Raw genomic sequence first — 19,649 nt, 5'->3', positions numbered from 1 at the left:
CACCACGTGCAGGCGGGCATTATCTTGCTGAAATGTATGCACAGGGTCAATTGCCATGAAGGGCAACAAAACAGGACATAGAATATCATTGATGTACTGCTGTGCTGTAAGAGTGCCATGAATGACAACCAAAGGGGTTGTACTATGAAAAGAAATGGCACCCCAGACCATCACAACCAACTGTCGGGCCATGTGGAGAGTGACAGCCAGGTTGGTATCCCACTGCTGTCCAGATTCTCTTTGGCAAGGAATCTCATTGATTTTCCCACTTCAAATTGTGTCTCAAAGATCAGTGAAGATGTGTCTTGAGATGCTACAGTCAGCAGTCGGATAGCAACCTGACTGTCGCCCACCATACAACCAGGAGTGATGATATGTAGTATCATTTACTTTCATAGCAGGACCCCTTTGGTTGTCATCCACGGCACCCTTATGGCACAGAGATATGTCAACAATACTCTATGCCCCATTTTGTTGCCCTTGATGGTAAGGCACATTTCAGCAATATAATGCTTATCCACACACACCGAAAGTTTTGCTGCTTGTCTTCCTGCTTGTCAAACCCTTCCTTGGTGAGCAAGGTCGCTGGATCTCTCCGCTATTGAGAACATTTGGAGCATTATGGGCAGAGTCACCCAACAGTCTCACGATTCTGATGATCTAACACGTCAGTTGGACAGAATTTTGCATGATATCCCTCAGGAGAACATCCAGTAACTATGTCAATCAGTACTAAGCCAAATAGCTGCCTTCATAATGGCAAGAGGTGGTGGACCAATGTGTTATTGTCTTACTCAGTCTGTGAAGCTCTTTCTCTAGAATAAATCATCAATTTTTTCTGAAACTGTTATCATTTTTTGTCTGTACATGTATATACATCACATCTACCAATTCCTGTCCCATTCAGATAAGACCTCGATGGTGCTTTTTTTTTTTTTTAAATCTTAGAATGTATCTTGTGGTTATCTTTAGAGAGGATGCAATGTATGAAGCAGAAATCAGAGCAAGAATCCAAGCCACAAATTGCTCTGACTTCAGCCTGAGTCAAGTGGCAGCCTTTCAAAGAACTTCAAAACTCCAGCTATGCAAAATTCTGATCCAACCCATAGGGCCATGTGGTCATGAAACATTGGGTGTAAAAAAAAGTAAAAAAAAAAAATTATCTAAATATTCTTGACATTTGTGATGGAAAGAGTTAAGGGGGGACGTACATGAAAATGACCAAATTTGTGAAAAAAATTTTATTGGCTCTTCATTTACTACATGGTATTGAAATTTCAATTACCAAATATTACGTTCCAATTCCGCTTCTAAGGGGGAAAAAAATAATAATTTGTAATAGCTTGCACAGGGCGACGCCCCCCCATCTTGGTCTTCATCCTCTCGTATATCTATTTATACTGCGTTTTTTTCCAGTTTTGTGCAGTCACAATGCAGGGAACGTTTGTGTACTACATCAAGAAGGCTGTGGAATAATATCTCTGCCGCTGGTTTTATATTCTTTGATTTATAGCGTTTGTTTACGAGTGTTTGTTTGGAATACATTTTTACGAAAGTTGTAAGTAGACTTGTTATTATATTTTGCAGCATGCCGCGTTCTAGTAAGGTGTTTAAAAAGGTTAGAAAGTGTCAAGCTTCTCGATGTAGTAAAGACAACTTGAAAACCAGCCCCATAATAACAAATGGAAACGATACTTCAACCAAGAAAGCGAGTGCTTCGAGAAGGAAAATTGACAGCTGTCAATCACTTGATGATTGTGGCTCAGACACTCAAGCTACTAGTGGTTTTAGGCTTATTGATTTGAAAATACTATCTGATATTATATCATCTGCTTGTGTATGTGCTGACTGTGGTGCAAAAAGTTTGAGATTATATGACGAAGAAAACAGAATTGGAATAGTGTGTATGTTGCATCTTACTTGTGAAAGCTGTCATTCAGACACTGCTTTTAGAACTTCGGCATCAAGTAACCGGATATATGAAGCAAATATGCGTTTAATATATGGCATGAGATGTTTGGGCATAGGCAGGGAAGGTACCAGACTGTTTTGTGGGATCATGAACATGCCACAACCAAGTGCTAGGTACACCACTGGAAATAAAACACTGCTAAGTGCTCTTCAAGAGGAAGTGGAAGAAAACTTGAAGTCCTCTGCAAAGGAAGCTGTGAAGATGAATAGTGAACTAAAGACAGAAGCAGATAACACGCCAGACACCGATTTGTGTGTGTCATGTGATGGAACGTGGATGAAGCGTGGACATACATCACTGTATGGAGTATCATCTGTCATTAGTGTTGATACTGGAAAAATTCTTGACGTTCAGGTAATGAGCAAATATTGCTATAGCTGTGTACTCGGAAAGAGAGCTGGTGAAGTGGAAGAAAATAAGTGGCAGGTTGAACACAAGAAAGTGTGCTGTAGAAATTATTCTGGTTCTAGTGGTGGAATGGAACCTGCAGCTATGAAACTTATGTTCCATCGAAGTGTGGAAAAGTACGGTGTTAGATACACAAAATACCTTGGTGATGGTGACTCCAGCTCCTTCAAAACTGTTTTGGAAAGTGAACCTTATGGTCCCCATTGTGCTATAGAAAAGTTGGAATGTGTTGGACATGTGCAAAAACGAATGGGAGGCAGACTTTTAAAATTGAAACGTGAATTGAAGGGCAGGAAACTTGAGGATGGAAAACTTTTAGGTGGTCCCAACAGACTCACAGACAAAGAAATTCATTCTTTACAAGTGTACTATGGCAAGGCAATAAGGGACAACAGTGGAAATTTGAATAACATGCAGAAGGCTGTGTGGTCTATTTATTTTCATAAACTATCCACAGATGACAAACCTGTACATAATTTGTGTGACATATCGTGGTGCAAATTCAAGCAGGCTGAGCGTGATGGCATGAACTATTCACACAAGCACAGTTTACCTGTGGCTGTTTTAAGTGCTATAAAACCAACATTTAGGTGTTTAGCAGAGCCAGACCTCCTACGAAAGTGTGTGCATGGAAAGACACAAAACCCTAATGAAAGTTACAACTCACTGATTTGGAAACGTTGCCCAAAAACAACATTTGTTTCAACAATTATTGTTGAAATTGCTGCATATGATGCTTGTTTAGTTTTTAACAATGGTAATCTTGGAAGAATAAAAACTCTACAGAGGCTAGGATTTCATCCAGGAGCTTTCACCTATTCAATATTGAAGGACATCGATGACAAAAGAGTTGCTGCGGCTGATATTACAGCCAATAAAATTGAACAGCAGGTTAACCAAAGAAGACAAGCAAAGAAGAGACTGCTTGCAGATGAAGAGGAGTATGCATATGGCTTGCACTAGTTCACACAGAGACGGTAAGACCTAATACAAACACTATCAAATCATTGATTCAGTTTTCCCGTAACTTACATTTTTATAACTTTATGTACCTTTTTCTCAAAAACCACAAAAGGTAGAGAAGTGAAATTTGGTATATGACTAGTCAGTACTATAGTGAAAAATTCTGTGGAAGGAATTTTCATTTAATAAAATAGTAAGGTATTTATGGTAGAAAATATTCCTTAAATTTGATATATTATTTTTCAGGGAAATTGGGAGACCCGTAAAAACTGAACAAAAGAAGATATAAAAATTCTGCTCCACAGAGTTTTGTAATTATTTGGTATGAAAGTGTGTACAAAAATTCATTAACATTGCTCTCACAGTTTTCTCAAAAAAGGAACATTTGTAATTACATTGTTGAAAAAAAATTAATTGTTAATAATTAAAGATGTAAAAGGTCAATAAAAATGAAAATTTAGGTTCATATGCGCATAACATTTCTTAATAACTGTACCAAATTTGGATTGATTATCTTAAAAAATTAGAGTTTTATAAAATACTTTTAAAATTACTGCAGTTTCGTGTACGTCCCCCCTTAAGGAAGACTGATGGTCTGGAACAACATGAGAGCACTACAGTTTGAATGATCTGGCATAATTGTTTGCTGGATGAGATCTAAAACAGACAAAAAATTGTAGGTATGATGGATATAGCACATTGCTCCTTTTGTGGCGGTGTTCGTAGCGACAAACACTTGGCGGTAGAAATGGCTTACGAAGTCACCGCCACACTTTTAATAGCGGGCCGACCGGTCCGCTGGAACAGTAAACAGAAAGATGAAACCCCAAACACTCTGATTAAATAAAAGTCGGTACTTATCTTTATTGATGAAGATACAGAAACACAATAGTGAACTCGGTGTCTACAGAAATCTGTCTAGTTCGAGTCGGAGCGGCTAGGTCAGCGTCGGCTGACGACAAACAACAACTCTGCCGCGATGAACACACAACTGACTAGCAAGTACACAATTCGGTGGCGAGTATACAACTGAGCGGTGAATACAGAACTGTCCTAGCGCTCCCGACTCCAGCGCTTAAGAAGCCAGCAGCCAGCGGTGGCGCGCACAGACTTGCGGCGATTTGCTGTCTCGCTGGCGCTGCTTATGTGGACGGCGTCCATACTTTGATGCTGCCAACCTTTTGGCAGTGGGCTCGGTTGGCATTACTGGCTAGGATACAACAGCTCCAATGGATAAACACCAATGGCCTTAGAAATTCATGGATGTTGCTCTCTGAAGAAAGAGACCACTAAGCAGATTGAAGAGAAGGTGGAGAGATGGAATCCATGAGTTGATGCAGACTGGCACAGGGGGGTGACTAGCAGCAGAAAGCAGGACATAGAACCCAGTGGAGAAGAGCCTCGTAGCTCCATGCAGTCCTCTGTGCCTGATCACATAAAAGTAGCAGTAGGAGGTGGTGCAGGACCCACATCCAGGAGAGTAGCAGTTCAAATCATCATCCCAGCCATTCAGATTTTTTTCCAAGATTTCCCAAAACTGATATGGCCAATTTCTTTTTCTTTCCCCAATCTGAACATGGGCTTCACCTCTTAAGGATTTTAACAATGATGGAATATTAAATCCTACTCTTTCTTCTTTCTTCACACTAACTTGTTTAGTCTGCATCTACATCCATAATCTGCAAACCACCGTGAGGTGCATAGTAGAGGGTACTTCTAATTGTACCAGTTATCAAGGCTGCTCTTAATTTCATTCACATAGAGAGTGCAAGAAGAATGCTTGCCTTAAGGGCTCTGTGTGTTGTGGTGTAAGTCTAATCAGATCCACAGAATTCCTACAAGAATGATACATAGGGAGTTTTAGTATATTTGTAGATTATTGATTAAAACTAGTTCTTGAAACTTTCCTTTTTGTGTACATTCAGTATCACCTGATATTACAACATGACTTGAGTGATATTCTAGGACTGGTCATACAAGTGTTTTGTAAGTGATCTCCTTTGTAGACTGATTGCTGTTCCCTAGTTTCTACCAATGAAGTGAGGTCTGTCACCTGCTTTATTGGCAACTGACCCTATGTGACAATTCTATTTTACATTATACAAATATAATAGAGGGAAACATTCCACGAGGGAAAAATATATCTAAAAACAAAGATGATGTAACTTATCAAACGAAAGTGTTGGCATGTTGATAGACACACAAAAAAACACAAACACACACACACAAAATTCAAGCTTTCACAACCAACGGTTGTTTCATCAGGAAAGAGGGAAGGAGAAGGAAAGACGAAAGGATGTGGGTTTTAAGGGAGAGGGTAAGGAGTCATTCCAATCCCGGGAGCGGAAAGACTTACCTTAGGGGCAAAAAACGACAGGTATACACTCACACACACACACACATATCCATCCGCACATATACAGACACAAGCAGACATTTACCTTTACAAATCTCAGAGCTCAGTTCACCAAAGATTTGGGAATGAAAAGGTTTGCTGCCATGTTTGTTCCTCGGGTTCTGACTGACAATGAAAAGGAATGTTGAGTTGAAACACGTCATGCTTTGAAACAACAGCTTGAAACTGATCCAGATTTTCTGTCAAAGGTCATTAGTGGTGATGAGTCATGGTGCTATGGTTATGACCCAGAAACAAAGCAACGGTCAAGCCAATAGAAGATATCACCACCTTGCCCCCAAAAAAAGTCATCAAGTCAACTCAAATCAAATGCTGATTTGCGTTTTTGATGCCAAGAGTGTAATTCATTCAGAGTTTGTTCCCCCAGGTTACACCATCAATCAGATCTTTTATTTGGTAGTTTTAAGATGATTGCACAACAGTGTTCGTAAAAGGAGACATGATTTGTGGCAGGCAGAAGATTGGTTCTTCCACCACAACAAAGCATCTGCACACACACAGCCACCTCTGTTCGACAGTATTTGGCTGAAAGTGGTATGGTTCTGCTGCCCCACACACTTTAATCACCTGACTTGGCTCTGTATGAAAAGAGGCATGAAAGGACACTAATTTGACAACATTGAAGAAGTCAAGAAAAAATGAGGGAGGAGCTGTCAGCCATTGCTAAAGATGAGTGCAAAAAATGTTTCGAACAGTGGAAGCACCAGTGGAACAAATTTATTAGTTGTAATGAAGAGAATTGTGAAGGGGTAAGGTTGTTTTTCAGACAATTTGAAAATATACAGCTTTTAAAAAATAATTCCAGTTTTTTTTTGGGTACTCTTCATCTGGTGCTTTTAACCTACCCACACTTACCTGTTAGCCAGGCAGGCAAGCTGCCACACATTATCAGGAGATTGGGCACGTTGCTTTACTCTCATTTACGAAATGCTGTGTCCAGCCAAGCAGGCTAAAGGAATCTTGCTTGTCCACCCATCTACCCATGGTGCTATGCTGCATAGCAGTTTATTCTGTACACTTTGACTGTAGTGTTATGAGTAGGGTTCATAAATCAATGAGCAGTCTTCTTTCACCCAAGTATCAGAAGATGTATCTCATTGAAATATACATTCATTTTTGGTCATTGTAGGCCAGAAAATGGCGGGCTTTATTTGTCCTTATCTTCATTTTCAGCATATTTCTGGATTTTTTATTCATTCTGATATGAACAGTTTTCTCTGAAACTTTACCGTCTTTTGACTAAAACTGTTTATTCTCGATTCAAACCATCATCAGATCACTTCTGACACATGTTGTCTCCAGGAAGCTGAACCATCTCTGAAAGTCAAGATCCTTTGAATGTAAGAGCCTAAAGATGTCTGTTACACTGCAATGACAACTAAAGTAATGTTTTAGAAGTCTGGTTTCCATAAACTTAGTGTGTTCCAGCCAAATGTGGCCCCAGTTGTACCAGTTTTAATTTTTTCCAGGATGTGTACTGTGGGTTTGTTGAATTCATTCTAAGTGGCCAAACTAGCTCATTCTGAATTCCCCAAATGCATTTTAGTATACACAAACTTTGTTAGTCATATCATGTTAATCCAAATACTTGTCTGAAGGAAGAAGCTTTTGTTTCGTACTAACCTTTCTTTGCACTATGTTTCATACCACCAGAATGTGGTTTTTATTATCCACTGAGCCATATATTTTTTTCTTATTTCAATCTATGTTTACCCTAAACTTAAAAACCCTATACATAGCGAGTCGGCAGGGAAGGTTGACTGTATTGGTGAGGGTTGACAGTACTGGTGATTCTGAACAAAGAAACATCATACGGATACATGCCCTACTACGTGTGGTTCCGGATGTTTTTTTTTTTGGTCATCAGTCTACTGACTGGTTTGATGCGGCCCGCCACGAATTCCTTTCCTGTGGTAACCTCTTCATCTCAGAGTAGCACTTGCAACCTACATCCTCAATTATTTGCTTGACGTATTCCAATCTGTCTTCCTCTACAGTTTTTGCCCTCTACAGCTCCCTCTAATACCATGGAAGTCATTCCCTCATTCCCTCATGTCCTATCATCCTGTCCCTTCTCCTTATCAGTGTTTTTCACATATTCCTTTCCTCTCCGATTCTGCGTAGAACCTCCTCATTCCTTACATTATCAGTCCACCTAATTTTCAACATTCGGCTATAGTACCACATCTCAAATGCTTAGATTCTCTTCTGTTCCGGTTTTCCCACAGTCCATGTTTCACTATCATACAATGATGTACTCCAGACGTACATCCTCAGAAATTTCTTCCTCAAATTGAAGCCGGTATTTGATATTAGTAGACTTTTCTTGGCCAGAAATGCCTTTTTTGCCATAGCGAGTCTGCTTTTGATGTCCTCCTTGCTCCATCCGTCATTGGTTATTTTACTGCCTAGGTAGCACAATTCCTTAACTTCACTGACTTTGTGACCATCAATCCTGATGTTAAGTTTCTCGCTGTTCTCATTTCTACTACTTCTCATTACCTTCGTCTTTCTCCGATTTACTCTCAAACCATACTGTGTACTCATCAGACTGTTCATTCCGTTCAGCAGATCATTTAATTCTTCTTCACTTTCACTCAGGATGGCAATGTCATCAGCGAATCGTATCATTGATATCCTTTCACCTTGTATTTTAATTCCACTCCTGAACCTTTCTTTTATTTCCACCATTGCTTCCTCGATGTACAGATTGAAGAGTATAGGCGAAAGGCTACAGCCTTGTCTTACACCCTTCTTAATACAAGCACTTCGTTCTTGATCGTCCACTCTTATTATTCCCTCTTGGTTGTTGTACATATTGTATATGACCCGCCTCTCCCTATAGCTTACCCCTACTTTTTTCAGAATCTCGAACAGCTTGCACCATTTTATATTGTCGAACGCTTTTTCCAGGTCGACAAATCCTATGAAAGTGTCTTGATTTTTCTTTAGCCTTGCTTCCATTATTAGCCGTAATGTCAGAATTGCCTCTCTCGTCCCTTTATTTTTCCTAAAGCCAAACTGATCGTCACCTAGTGCATTCTCAATTTTCTTTTCCATTCTTCTTTATATTATTCTTGTAAGCAGCTTTGATGCATGAGCTGTTAAGCTGATTGTGCGATAATTCTCGCACTTGTCAGCTCTTGCCGTCTTCGGAATTGTGTGGATGATGCTTTTCCGAAAGTCAGATGGTATATCACCAGACTCATATATTCTACACACCAATGTGAATAGTCATTTTGTTGCCACTTCCCCCAATGATTTTAGAAATTCTGATGGAATGTTATCTATCCCTTCCGCCTTATTTGACCGTAAGTCCTCCAAAGCTCTTTTAAATTCCGATTCTAATACTGGATCCCCTATCTCTTCTAAATCGACTCCTGTTTCTTCTTCTATCACATCAGACAAATCTTCACCCTCATAGAGGCTTTCAATGTATTCTTTCCACCTATCTGCTCTCTCCTCTGCATTTAACAGTGGAATTCCCGTTGCACTCTTAATGTTACCGCCGTTGCTTTTAATGTCACCAAAGGTTGTTTTGACTTTCCTGTATGCTGAGTCTGTCCTTCCGACAATCATATCTTTTTCAATGTCTTCACATTTTTCCTCAGCCATTTCGTCTTAGCTTCCCTGCACTTCCTATTTATTTCATTCCTCAGCGACTTGTATTTCTGTATTCCTGATTTTCCCGGAACGTGTTTGTACTTCCTCCTTTCATCAATCAACTGAAGTATTGCTTCTGTTACCCATGGTTTCTTCACAGCTACCTTCTTTGTACCTATATTTTCCTTCCCAACTTCTGTGATGGCCCTTTTTAGAGATGTCCATTCCTCTTCAACTGTACTGCCTACTGCGCTATTCCTTATTGCTGTATCTATAGTGTTAGAGAACTTCAAACGTATCTCGTCATTCCTTAGTACTTCTGTATCCCATTTCTTTGCATATTGATTCTTCCTGACTAATGTCTTGAACTTCAGCCTACTCTTCATCACTACTATATTGTGATCTGAGTCTATATCTGCTCCTGGGTATGCCTTACAGTCCAGTATCTGATTTCGGAATCTCTGTCTGACCATGATGTAATCTAATCGAAATCTTCCCATATCTCCCGGCCTTTTCCAAGTGTACCTCCTCCTCTTGTGATTCTTGAACAGGGTATTCACTATTACTAGCTGAAACTTGTTATAGAACTCAATTAGTCTTTCTCCTCTTTCATTCCTTGTCCCAAGCCCATATTCTCCTGTAACCTTTTCTTCTACTCCTTCCCCTACAACTGCATTCCAGTCGCCCATGACTATTAGATTTTCGTCCCCCTTTACATACTGCATTACCCTTTCAATATCCTCATACACTTTCTCTATCTGTTCATCTTCAGCTTGCGACATCGGCATGTATACCTGAACTATCGTTGTCGGTGTCGGTCTGCTGTCGATTCTGATTAGAACAACCCGGTCACTGAACTGTACACAGTAACACACCCTATGCCCTACTTTCCTATTCATAACGAATCTTACACCTTTTATACCATTTTCTGCTGCTGTTGATATTACCCGATACTCATCTGCCCAGAAATCCTTGTCTTCCTTCCACTTCACTTCACTTCACTGACCCCTACTATATCTAGATTGAGCCTTTGCATTTCCCTTTTCAGATTTTCTAGTTTTCCTACCACGTTCAAGCTTCTGACATTCCATGCCCCGACTCGTAGAACGTTATCCTTTCATAGATTATTCAATCTTTTTCTCATGGTAACCTCCCCCTTGGCAGTCCCCTCCCGGAGATCCGAATGGGGGACTATTCTGGAATCTTTTGCCAATGGAGAGATCATCATGACACTTCTTCAATTACAGGCCACACATCCTGTGGATACACGTTACGTGGTGGTTTCCATTGCCTTCTGCATCCTCATGTTGTTGATCATTGCTGATTATTCCGCCTTTAGGGGCAATTTCCCACCCCTAGGACAAGAGTGTGCCCTGAACCTCTATCCGCTCCTCCGCCCTCTTTGACAAGGCCGTTGGCAGAATGAGGCTGACTTCTTGTGCCGGAAGTCTTCGGCCGCCAATGCTGATTATTTATCAAAATTTAGGCAGTGGCGGGGATCGAACCCGGGACCGAAGACGTTTTGATTATGAATCAAAGATGCTACCCCTAGACCATGGGTACATTCCAGATGTAGAACACATTAAATGTAAATTATTATTTATTTTCTGTATTATTCAATACTTTGCCACTGTTTACAATGTATCACAGTAATGTAGAAGAGTTCGAGACAAACAATTTGATATGGGACACTTGTGATGTATCAAGTCGAGAAACCACCTCAAACTAGCCTACAAAAGCTGCCAAAGCTACAGTGCACGTCATGTGAGATTTTCAATATTCTGTTGCCCTCTTCATACAAACTATTAGCACTAGAGAAATAATGAATAGGACCTTTTTTGTAGAAAATTTAATGTAGTTATTTTTGCAATGTGACACATTCGATAGAGGCCACATTTTTTTGAGTTATTCACAAAAAGTGTACAAAACTGACATTAAAGGCATTCTATCTCAGAATCCATTCAGAATAGGGCATATGTCCATACGGTGTATTTCTTAGAACTGCCAATACCACCACATCTCAAAGCAGGTAACTTTCCTCCTGACTCACAATGTATACTGCTATATGGTCTTACACACTTGTCAGCTACTAAGTCTTTGTCCTCTTTCATAATATTTACGGAGTGATGAAACTATTTGCAAAATTTACAAGCATGTTACAACATACTCAAGATTTCTGAATTAGTGTTTAGTAACTTTTACACACTTTCCATTGTGAGACACCTACTACTGATTTATTTAAATCTGTCTCATAAACACACAACTCTTCCCCTGCAAGAGTTGGGCTCTGTTTCATGATGTACATACTTCCCAATTTTTAATTTCTCCTCAGTCTCCTTTAAGTTTAGTTTGTACATTTTGCTGCTACCAATGTTGTGATAAATGAGTGCAAGTGAAACTACCTATGCAAACATATTCCTGGCTATTCTGTAGTCATGATGGATTGATAATGCAACTTTTTGTAAGATGCAACAGGCTGAATGGGTCCTGTGAAGTTTGCCAGGCTTGCAGAAACCCAACTGGCCTGCTTTAACCACTGCGCTTCAGTACACAAGCACTCTTGTGTCTCCAGTGTGACAGGTTGAGTAGCTTTAATGATGGCAGGGGCAGGCGGCAGGGGCAGGCGAGCTGGAAGGAGAATTTGTACAACTCTGGTTAGATCAGTTGTTCTTATACAAGGCTCCATTAATTAATAAGACTTCTCCTTTGGTCAGTTCCTCCTTCTACAAGACTTCTACGGTTTTCAGCAATGCTGGATCTTCCCTCTGTTCAGCAGCAATGTGTTTTAGTGCAGAAATTTCCTGAGGTTTCATCCACGCTGCTGTGGTCCATCAAAGGATTCCTGGAAAGGCTATTGGCATCCTTATGTTTGCACCCACTTTTGTATGCCACTGTGACATTGTGCTCCTGGAGCTTCAGTGCCCATCTTGCTAGTCAACCTGACAGATGCTTCAGGCTAGTCAGACAGCATAGAGAATGGTGATCTGTCACAATGGTGAATGGTTTTCCAAATAAATATGGCCAGAATTTGTTGGAGGCACAAACAACTACACATCACTCTTTCTCGTTTTTAGAGTAGTTCATCCCAGACTGGGAGAGTACTCTGGAAGCATAAGCTATCACCTTCTCAGCATCTTCCTGGACTTGAACTGGAAATGCCCGTATTCCAAAATTGTAAAGTTTGGTCACAGCTTTCTCATTATTCATCGCTAGAACTGGAGATGTTAGTGCCTCCTTAAGGACAAGAAAAGGACTTTCTCTTGGAAAATTTGGTGTCTCCCTGCAGTACTTCTTGCAATGAACATGCATTGGTACAGAAGTCAATTATAAATTATTGGGAGTATGAGCATATTACAAGAAAACTTCTCACATCTCGACTGTGCCAAGGAGTTGGAAAATCTGTGACTGCTCTTATTTTCTCTGGCTCAGGATGGACTCTATCACCAGTCTACATTTCCATCAACATAGGTACTCTGCAAGCCACTGTACAGTGCATGGCAGAGTGTACCTGTTCCACTCGCAAATAGAGCAAGTGAAAAAAACTGTCTATATGCCTCTGTACGAGCCCTCATTTCTCATATCTTACCTTCGTGGTCCTTATACACAACGTATGTTGGGGGAAGTAGAATCATCTGGCAATCAGCTTCAAATGCTGGTTCTCTAAATTTTCTCAATGGTGTTCCTTGTAACGTACGTTGCCTTCCCTCCAGTGATTCCCATTTGAGTTCCCGATGCATCTCCATAACACTTATGTGGTATACATAGTGTGAAAGGACAATCAAACAATTTAAAATCGGAGATGGTAAAATAGTCTACATTAAAATTCAATGAAAGTCCAAATCCAAAATAGCTATAACAGATTTGGCCTTTCACTCAGTTTTAATGTAGACCAGTTACTATCTCTTATTTTGAATTGTTTGAGTGTCCTTCACATTATGTACAAGATTTTTTAGCTGTGGTTGTCTGACCTATAAGGTTTTTAGTTGGTTCTTACATGCTATTCGAACCTACCAGTAACAAATCTAGCAGCCTGCCTCTAAATTGCTTCGATGTCCTCCTTCAATCCCACCTAGTATGGATCCCAAACACTTGGGCAGTATTCAAGAATAGATTGCACCAGTGTCCTATATGTGGTTTTCTTTACAGATGAACTGCATTTTCCTAAAATTCTGCCAATAAACCAAAGTCAACCATTCGTCTTCACTATCACACTCCTCACATGCTCGTTCCACTTCCTATTGTTTTGCATTGTTACGCCCAGATATTTAAATGATGTGACTGTGTCAAGCAGTACACTATTAACACTGTATCCGAACATTAGAGGTTTGTTTTTCCTACTCATCTGCATCAACTTACATTTTTCCACATTTAGAGCTAGCTGCCATTTTTCACACAACTAAAAGTTTTGTTTAAGTCATCTTGTATCTTCCTACAGTCAGTCAACTTTGAAATCTTACCATACACCACTGTATCATCAGTAAACAACCACAGACTGCTGCCCATCCCATTCACCAGATCATTAATGTACACAGAGAACAACAGCAGTCCTCTTACACTTCCCTCGGGCACTCCTGACTTTGTCTCTGATGAACGCTTACCATTGAGGACAGCATGCTGGGTTCAGTATTTAAAAAGTCTTTGAGTCACTCACGTATCTGTCAACTTATTCCATATGCTCATACCTTCATTAACAGCCTGCAATTGGGCACCGTGTCAAACAGTTTGTGGAAATGTAGAAATATGGAATTTGCAGTACATCATGTGAGAAAAGGGCAAGTTGAGTATTGCACAAGCAAAGCTTTCTAGCACCATGCTGATACATGAACATAAGGTTCTCAGTCTCAAGAAAGTTCATTATGTTCCAACAGAGAACATGTTCAAGGATTCTGCAGTAAAATGATGTTAGGGATATTGGTCTGTAATTTTGTGGGTCTGTTCTTTTACCTTTCTTATGTAGAGGAGTCACCTGCACTTCCTTTTACCCTTCTTATACACAGGAGACACCTGCACTTTTGTCCAGTCACTTGGGACTTTGTGCTGGGCAAGAGATACATGAAAACTGCAAGCTAGGTAGGGGCCAATGGCATAGAGTACTCTTTGCTACACTGAATTGGGATTCCATCTGGACCTGGTGACTTATTTGCTTTCAAATCTTTCAGTTGTTTCTCTACAGCACAGATGCTAGTTACTGTGTCCATACTGGAGTCTGTCCAATGGTCAAATGAAGGTATGTTTGAACGATTCTCCTGCAAGAATACAATTTCTTGAATACAAAAATTAAAACTTCAACTTTTGTTTTGCTATCTTCAACTGCAACAGCATGATTTATTAGATCCTTCAAAATATTTATCTCTTGGGTGATGCAGAGGCACTTTTTTGGATACATGTGGAGACTTGCAGTTGAACATACTTCAGCACAGTCATCAGGTGGCTTAGATATTCTTCTAATGTCTTTGAAAAAACAACAATGTCCTCTCCGTAGCAAAGACAAGTTGTCCATTCAAGGTGTCAAAGCAGGTTGTCCATCATACATTTGAAGGCGTCTGGAGCATTTAACAGTCCAAATAAGAAAGTTGAACTTTCAGAAAGAATTATGAAGGAAGTGTTTCCCCGTTCAGCTGTGTCAATCATGGTTTGCCAGTGGCCAGTCTGCATGTCCGTAGTTAAGAAATACTTTGCTGCTTTCAACCAGTCTAGGATGTCAACAATGTGATTCCATTCAATCATTGATAGTTGACACAGAAATATCATGATTTGTACTACTTCTTCGCAAGGACCGTAGGAGAGGACCAGTGACACTCTGTAGGTTAAATGATGTCATCTTGCAACATCTTCACCACTACCTCACAGATTATCTATTGAGTGATACACTTATGAGTCCTGGCAGATTGGTGGGTGATCCCAGTGTTGGTATAATGTTTTACCATGGGCTACTTGGTCTGTCTTTTCTCCACTTATAATCTCAAAAAATACAAAGCATCACTCACTGATGATGTTCCTCAGTCAGGCCAGATCCTATTGTCAGTTTGATACTAGCTTCATCCCCTGTATTTTCTTTTGTGGTAGTGGAGCATAATTTTTTGTCAAAGACCTAACCTCTCATTGTTTGGCTGTCCCTATGCATATACCTTTAGGGGTGTGTTGTGGCTGCTCATGGCAATTAATGACCCAAAGTTCTCCTGACCACCTAAAATGATTACGATCGTCACTGGCACGTAGATTTCTTTTGAGAGTCTGATTAGCGTTTTGTAATTGAGAAAAGTTTCGTGGTTTAACTGGCATCTCAACTGATGACTGGAACCTTTGTTATTGGTGACAGCAGTGTTACAACATCTTCAGTGGCAAACAACAGCGCAGAGCAATCTTTGTTATATGTCCATGCTGGAATAGCTTTATCAATTTGGGGCTCTGAAGCAACAAACAACATGTGTGCATGCTGGAATAGCTTTGCCAATTTGGAGCTCTAAAACAACAAATTTGAAAGGTTGCATTCTGTTGTTGACAGTTATTCTTGCAATACATGTTCCAATCAGTTCGATGTATATTCCATTTGCCACCTTCACCACAATCACTTTTGTATTGTGGAGCACAGTCTTCTTTAGCTAATGACAACAAACACTGAATATTACAGAAAAATAAGAACCTGGATTGACTAATGCCTGGACAGATTGGCTTGTGATAATGACGTCAATGAGCTTTCCTGACATCTTTGTGACTGTCGTCTATGGAGGATTTTCATTTGTGGCAGCTGCACCTCCATAGATGATTGCCTCACTTAGTTTTCATATTAATGGTTGTCTCACTTAGTTTTCCTGAATTCTGCAGCTAGGTGAGTGGATGGTACCTCTGTATGGTGAAGCAGAATATCTACAGTGAGTTGGTGTATGTGACCTCATCTTGGGCATGATGATGGACTTCATCTCACAGGTCAGCTATATTTGTCTGCAGCTGACTGATATGAACAGGGCTATTGTGAAGGCTGATGTCTTGCAGTGTAATAATCACCCAACAAACATCTTCTCTCTCTGGAGTAACGTACAAAATGTCAAGGACACCCACAGTAAGAACACAGAGGTATTTTTCTCTGTTCTCCAAAAGTCTGTTTATCTGTGGTATGTTTTACTTGGCAGAGGAGTTGCTTGTACCTGTGTTGGTCCAATTGTGGATTGTCACTCTGCATAAGCTTGAGTTGTCCAAGTCCATTCTTCATGACATGTTTAGCCAGTGGCGGATATTGGTACCAAAGATCGATATACCTTGTCTTTGACATTCTCTGTTACTTCCTGATGTATGGAGCTGTCATGTCCTGTTGCAATGCATCCCTTACAATCTTGTAGATGAGAAAAGCAAGCTCATGGTGGTCTTCCATAACTGGCATAGGGACCACTTTCGGCAGTTGGTCATATCTCTTTCATCTGACTCTTTTTCTGTTGCATTTCTGAGATTCTCTGGCAGCACTTGATGAATTCCTCTGTTGTTGTGACAACCTTTGCCAGAACAGCTTGGTGCATGTCTTCTGTGTCTCTTTTCAGCAAGTGTGAGATTTTGTCAGCTTCTGTAGTATTCTGATTTATGATGTGGCATAGAGGCAAAATGTTCCGTATGTATGACTGTGCCACTTCCCCATGACACTAGCACCATTCTCCAATCGTTCTTCTGCTAAGAGATCTTGTCACCAAACATCTTCCTGTTTGGCCTGGAATCTGTCCTAGCATTGAGCTTTTCTTCATTTTTCTCAAACTGATGAGTTGTGCGATCCAAGTAAAAATACACATTTTCCAAACACACCATCATCATCCCACCTGTTATTTGACAACTTTTTTGAAACCTAACAGCCATTTTGTCATGTCCTGATCACCATCTCTGAAAAACACTGATGGGTGCCTGATGTGCAGCTGACTTACTCCTGTTTTGAAATCCATCTGTTTCCTGAATATTTGCATCTTATGAATGATGTATTGCTTGCATTCCATTTCCTGACCATGCGGATGATGAATTTTAAACTGCCTGAATGGAGCTATGGTGGTGTAGATGTTTTGCGGTACCAACTGCCTCTACCCAACAATATCATTTTGAAGCCACTGTCGAGACCAAATCCAAAGGCAGGGTCATCAATGAAGTCCAACAGTTAGAACTGAAAGCACATTTATTACAGTCACCAATGTACAGCCAGTACGGAAGTGGACTGTAGTACAGGGACTGAAGTTATTTACAGAAACAATGAATATTTCAAAATATATAAATATTACTAGCATACAGTATTCCAAGAACATTCCAGAAATGATAAATACTAAATAACAAATAATTGCTAATGGTTGAGTTTGAGCTGGTGACCCACAGTACACCAACCAGTAATACTAACTACTATGTCACACGGTGTTTGTTATAACTCATGGCAGTATTGTAGTCATAAGATTCTACATTTTTCGTGTTTTGTGTAGTGCATAATTTTACAATTCTGAACATTTAAAGCAAGTTGCCAATCTTTGGACCATTTTTAAATCCTATCAGGGTTCAACTGAATATTTGTGCAGCTTTTTTGCTGACAGTACTTCATTACAGATAATTCCTAAAAGTCTGAAGTAACTATAAAAATTGCCTGCAAGGCAAATAACATACAACATGAAAAGCAAGGATCCCAACTCACTTCCCCAGGGCAAACCTGAAGTTACTTCTACATCTCTTGATGACCCCTCCATTCAAGGTAACATACTACATCCTCCCTACCAAGAAATGCTCAATCAAGCCACATATATCACTTAATACCTCATACAATCACGCTTTTGGTAAGAAGCATAGGTCTGGTATTAGAGTCAAATGCTGCTTGGAAGTAAGAAATTCTGCAGGTACTGACTGTCTTGATCCATGGCTTTCAGGTTGTCTTTGAGAAAAGTGAGAGTTGAGTTTTGCATAATCAGTGTTTTTAGAATTCATATTGGTTGTCCCGGAGGGGTTCATTCTGTGTGAGATAACTCAGTATGTTTGGATTTTCAATATGTTGTAAAGTTATAAAACAAATGGATGACAAGGATATTGGATGGTAGATTTGGTACAGCTTTGATTCATTTTTCGTAGATGGGTGTGACCTTTTTCTTCTTTCAAATACTGAACACAGTCTTTTGTTTTAAGGACTTCCAGTAGATTATGGGAAATATTTGGCACATACAACTGCAAATTTAGTATAAAATCTGATAAGAGATCCATTGAGCCCTGTAGCTTTGTTTCATTTTCACAATTCCAGCTGTCTCTCAACACAATTGACAATAATATCTATTTCACTTACCTTTACAGTGGGGCAATACTCTTGAATTTTCTAAGGTAAAGAAATACTTGAAAACAGTTTGGCACACCTGCTTTTGATTTGCTACCCTTAATTTCTGTTCCTGCCTTGTCAATGAGAGTCTACACACTAATCACTAATAAGCCTTTAAATAAGACCAGTATTTCTTTGGATTGTATGATAGATATTTTGATGATATTCTGCTATGGTAGTCTGTGAAGGTTTCACATATTGCCCTCTTGACAGAAAAATGTATTTCATTCAATATGCCTCATTATCTATAGCCCTATACTTCATTTACATCTGTTACTGTATACCATGAGGGGTCCCTTCCATTATGAACTATTCTTTTAAAACTGAACCACAGTTCTTCTACATGTTTCTGTCCAGAACTGAATGTTTCAGGTTCCTCACTGAGAACTGACATTACTGTCTCTTTATCCTGTTTTCTGAATATTCATAATTTTCTACTTTTGTTAGTTGCCTTTTGTACTTTGGTAGGTACAACTGCCTCATGATCACTGATAATAGTTTCAGTGTGGACGTCTTCAAAGAGGTCACTGTGCTCTGGTAGCACGAAGTGTCTATGGCCATATGACGTGTTTGGCATATCAGTATTACATCTGTGCTATAAATTAAAGTTTCTCATTGCATTTTTCTGTCTTTATGTAAAGGATAATCTCAGGAACTGCTGTAGAGATTTTGAAAAGATTTTCACTGATAGATAGATTGATTCATGGGGGAATTTGTCCTTGACTGTGAATGTTCATCAGAGACAAGTGGATTGCCAGGAGTATCCCAGGGAAATGTGGTAGGACGACTGTTATTTTCTGTATATATAATGAATTGGCAATCTGCAGCTGTTTGCTGATGATGCTGTGGTTTACAAAAAGGCGTTGAAGTTGAGTGACTGTAGAAGAATACAAAATCACTTAGAATTTCTAGTTGGTGTGATGAATGGCAGCTAGCTCTAAATGCAGAAAAATGTGAGTTAATGAATGGCTGAC

At 39.8% G+C, this 19,649-nt stretch overlaps 2 protein-coding genes across 2 annotated transcripts in view; one reads left to right on the top strand and one right to left on the bottom strand.

The window, feature by feature from the left end:
* The window catches only part of LOC124709053 (small conductance calcium-activated potassium channel protein), a 256,373-nt gene that overhangs the window by 75,309 nt on the left and 161,415 nt on the right, over window positions 1-19,649 (bottom strand). The gene's annotated exons all lie outside the window — the stretch shown is intronic.
* On the top strand, window positions 1,266-3,650 carry LOC124804901. Its single transcript, XM_047265274.1, has 2 exons — window positions 1,266-3,357; window positions 3,590-3,650. Exon 1 carries the CDS (start codon window positions 1,589-1,591, stop codon window positions 3,341-3,343), a length of 1,755 nt encoding a protein of 584 aa, XP_047121230.1. The 5' UTR covers window positions 1,266-1,588; the 3' UTR covers window positions 3,344-3,357; window positions 3,590-3,650.

Source organism: Schistocerca piceifrons, chromosome 7 (assembly GCF_021461385.2).
Source record: "Schistocerca piceifrons isolate TAMUIC-IGC-003096 chromosome 7, iqSchPice1.1, whole genome shotgun sequence".
Taxonomy (NCBI): domain Eukaryota; kingdom Metazoa; phylum Arthropoda; class Insecta; order Orthoptera; family Acrididae; genus Schistocerca; species Schistocerca piceifrons.
Note: the sequence above shows the minus strand (reverse complement) of the source record. Positions and strands in the feature narration are given on the sequence as shown.

Excerpts from the sequence above, each read along its gene's own strand:
- LOC124804901 (XM_047265274.1), top strand. The coding sequence starts at position 1,589 with ATGCCGCGTTCTAGTAAGGTGTTTAAAAAGGTTAGAAAGTGTCAAGCT.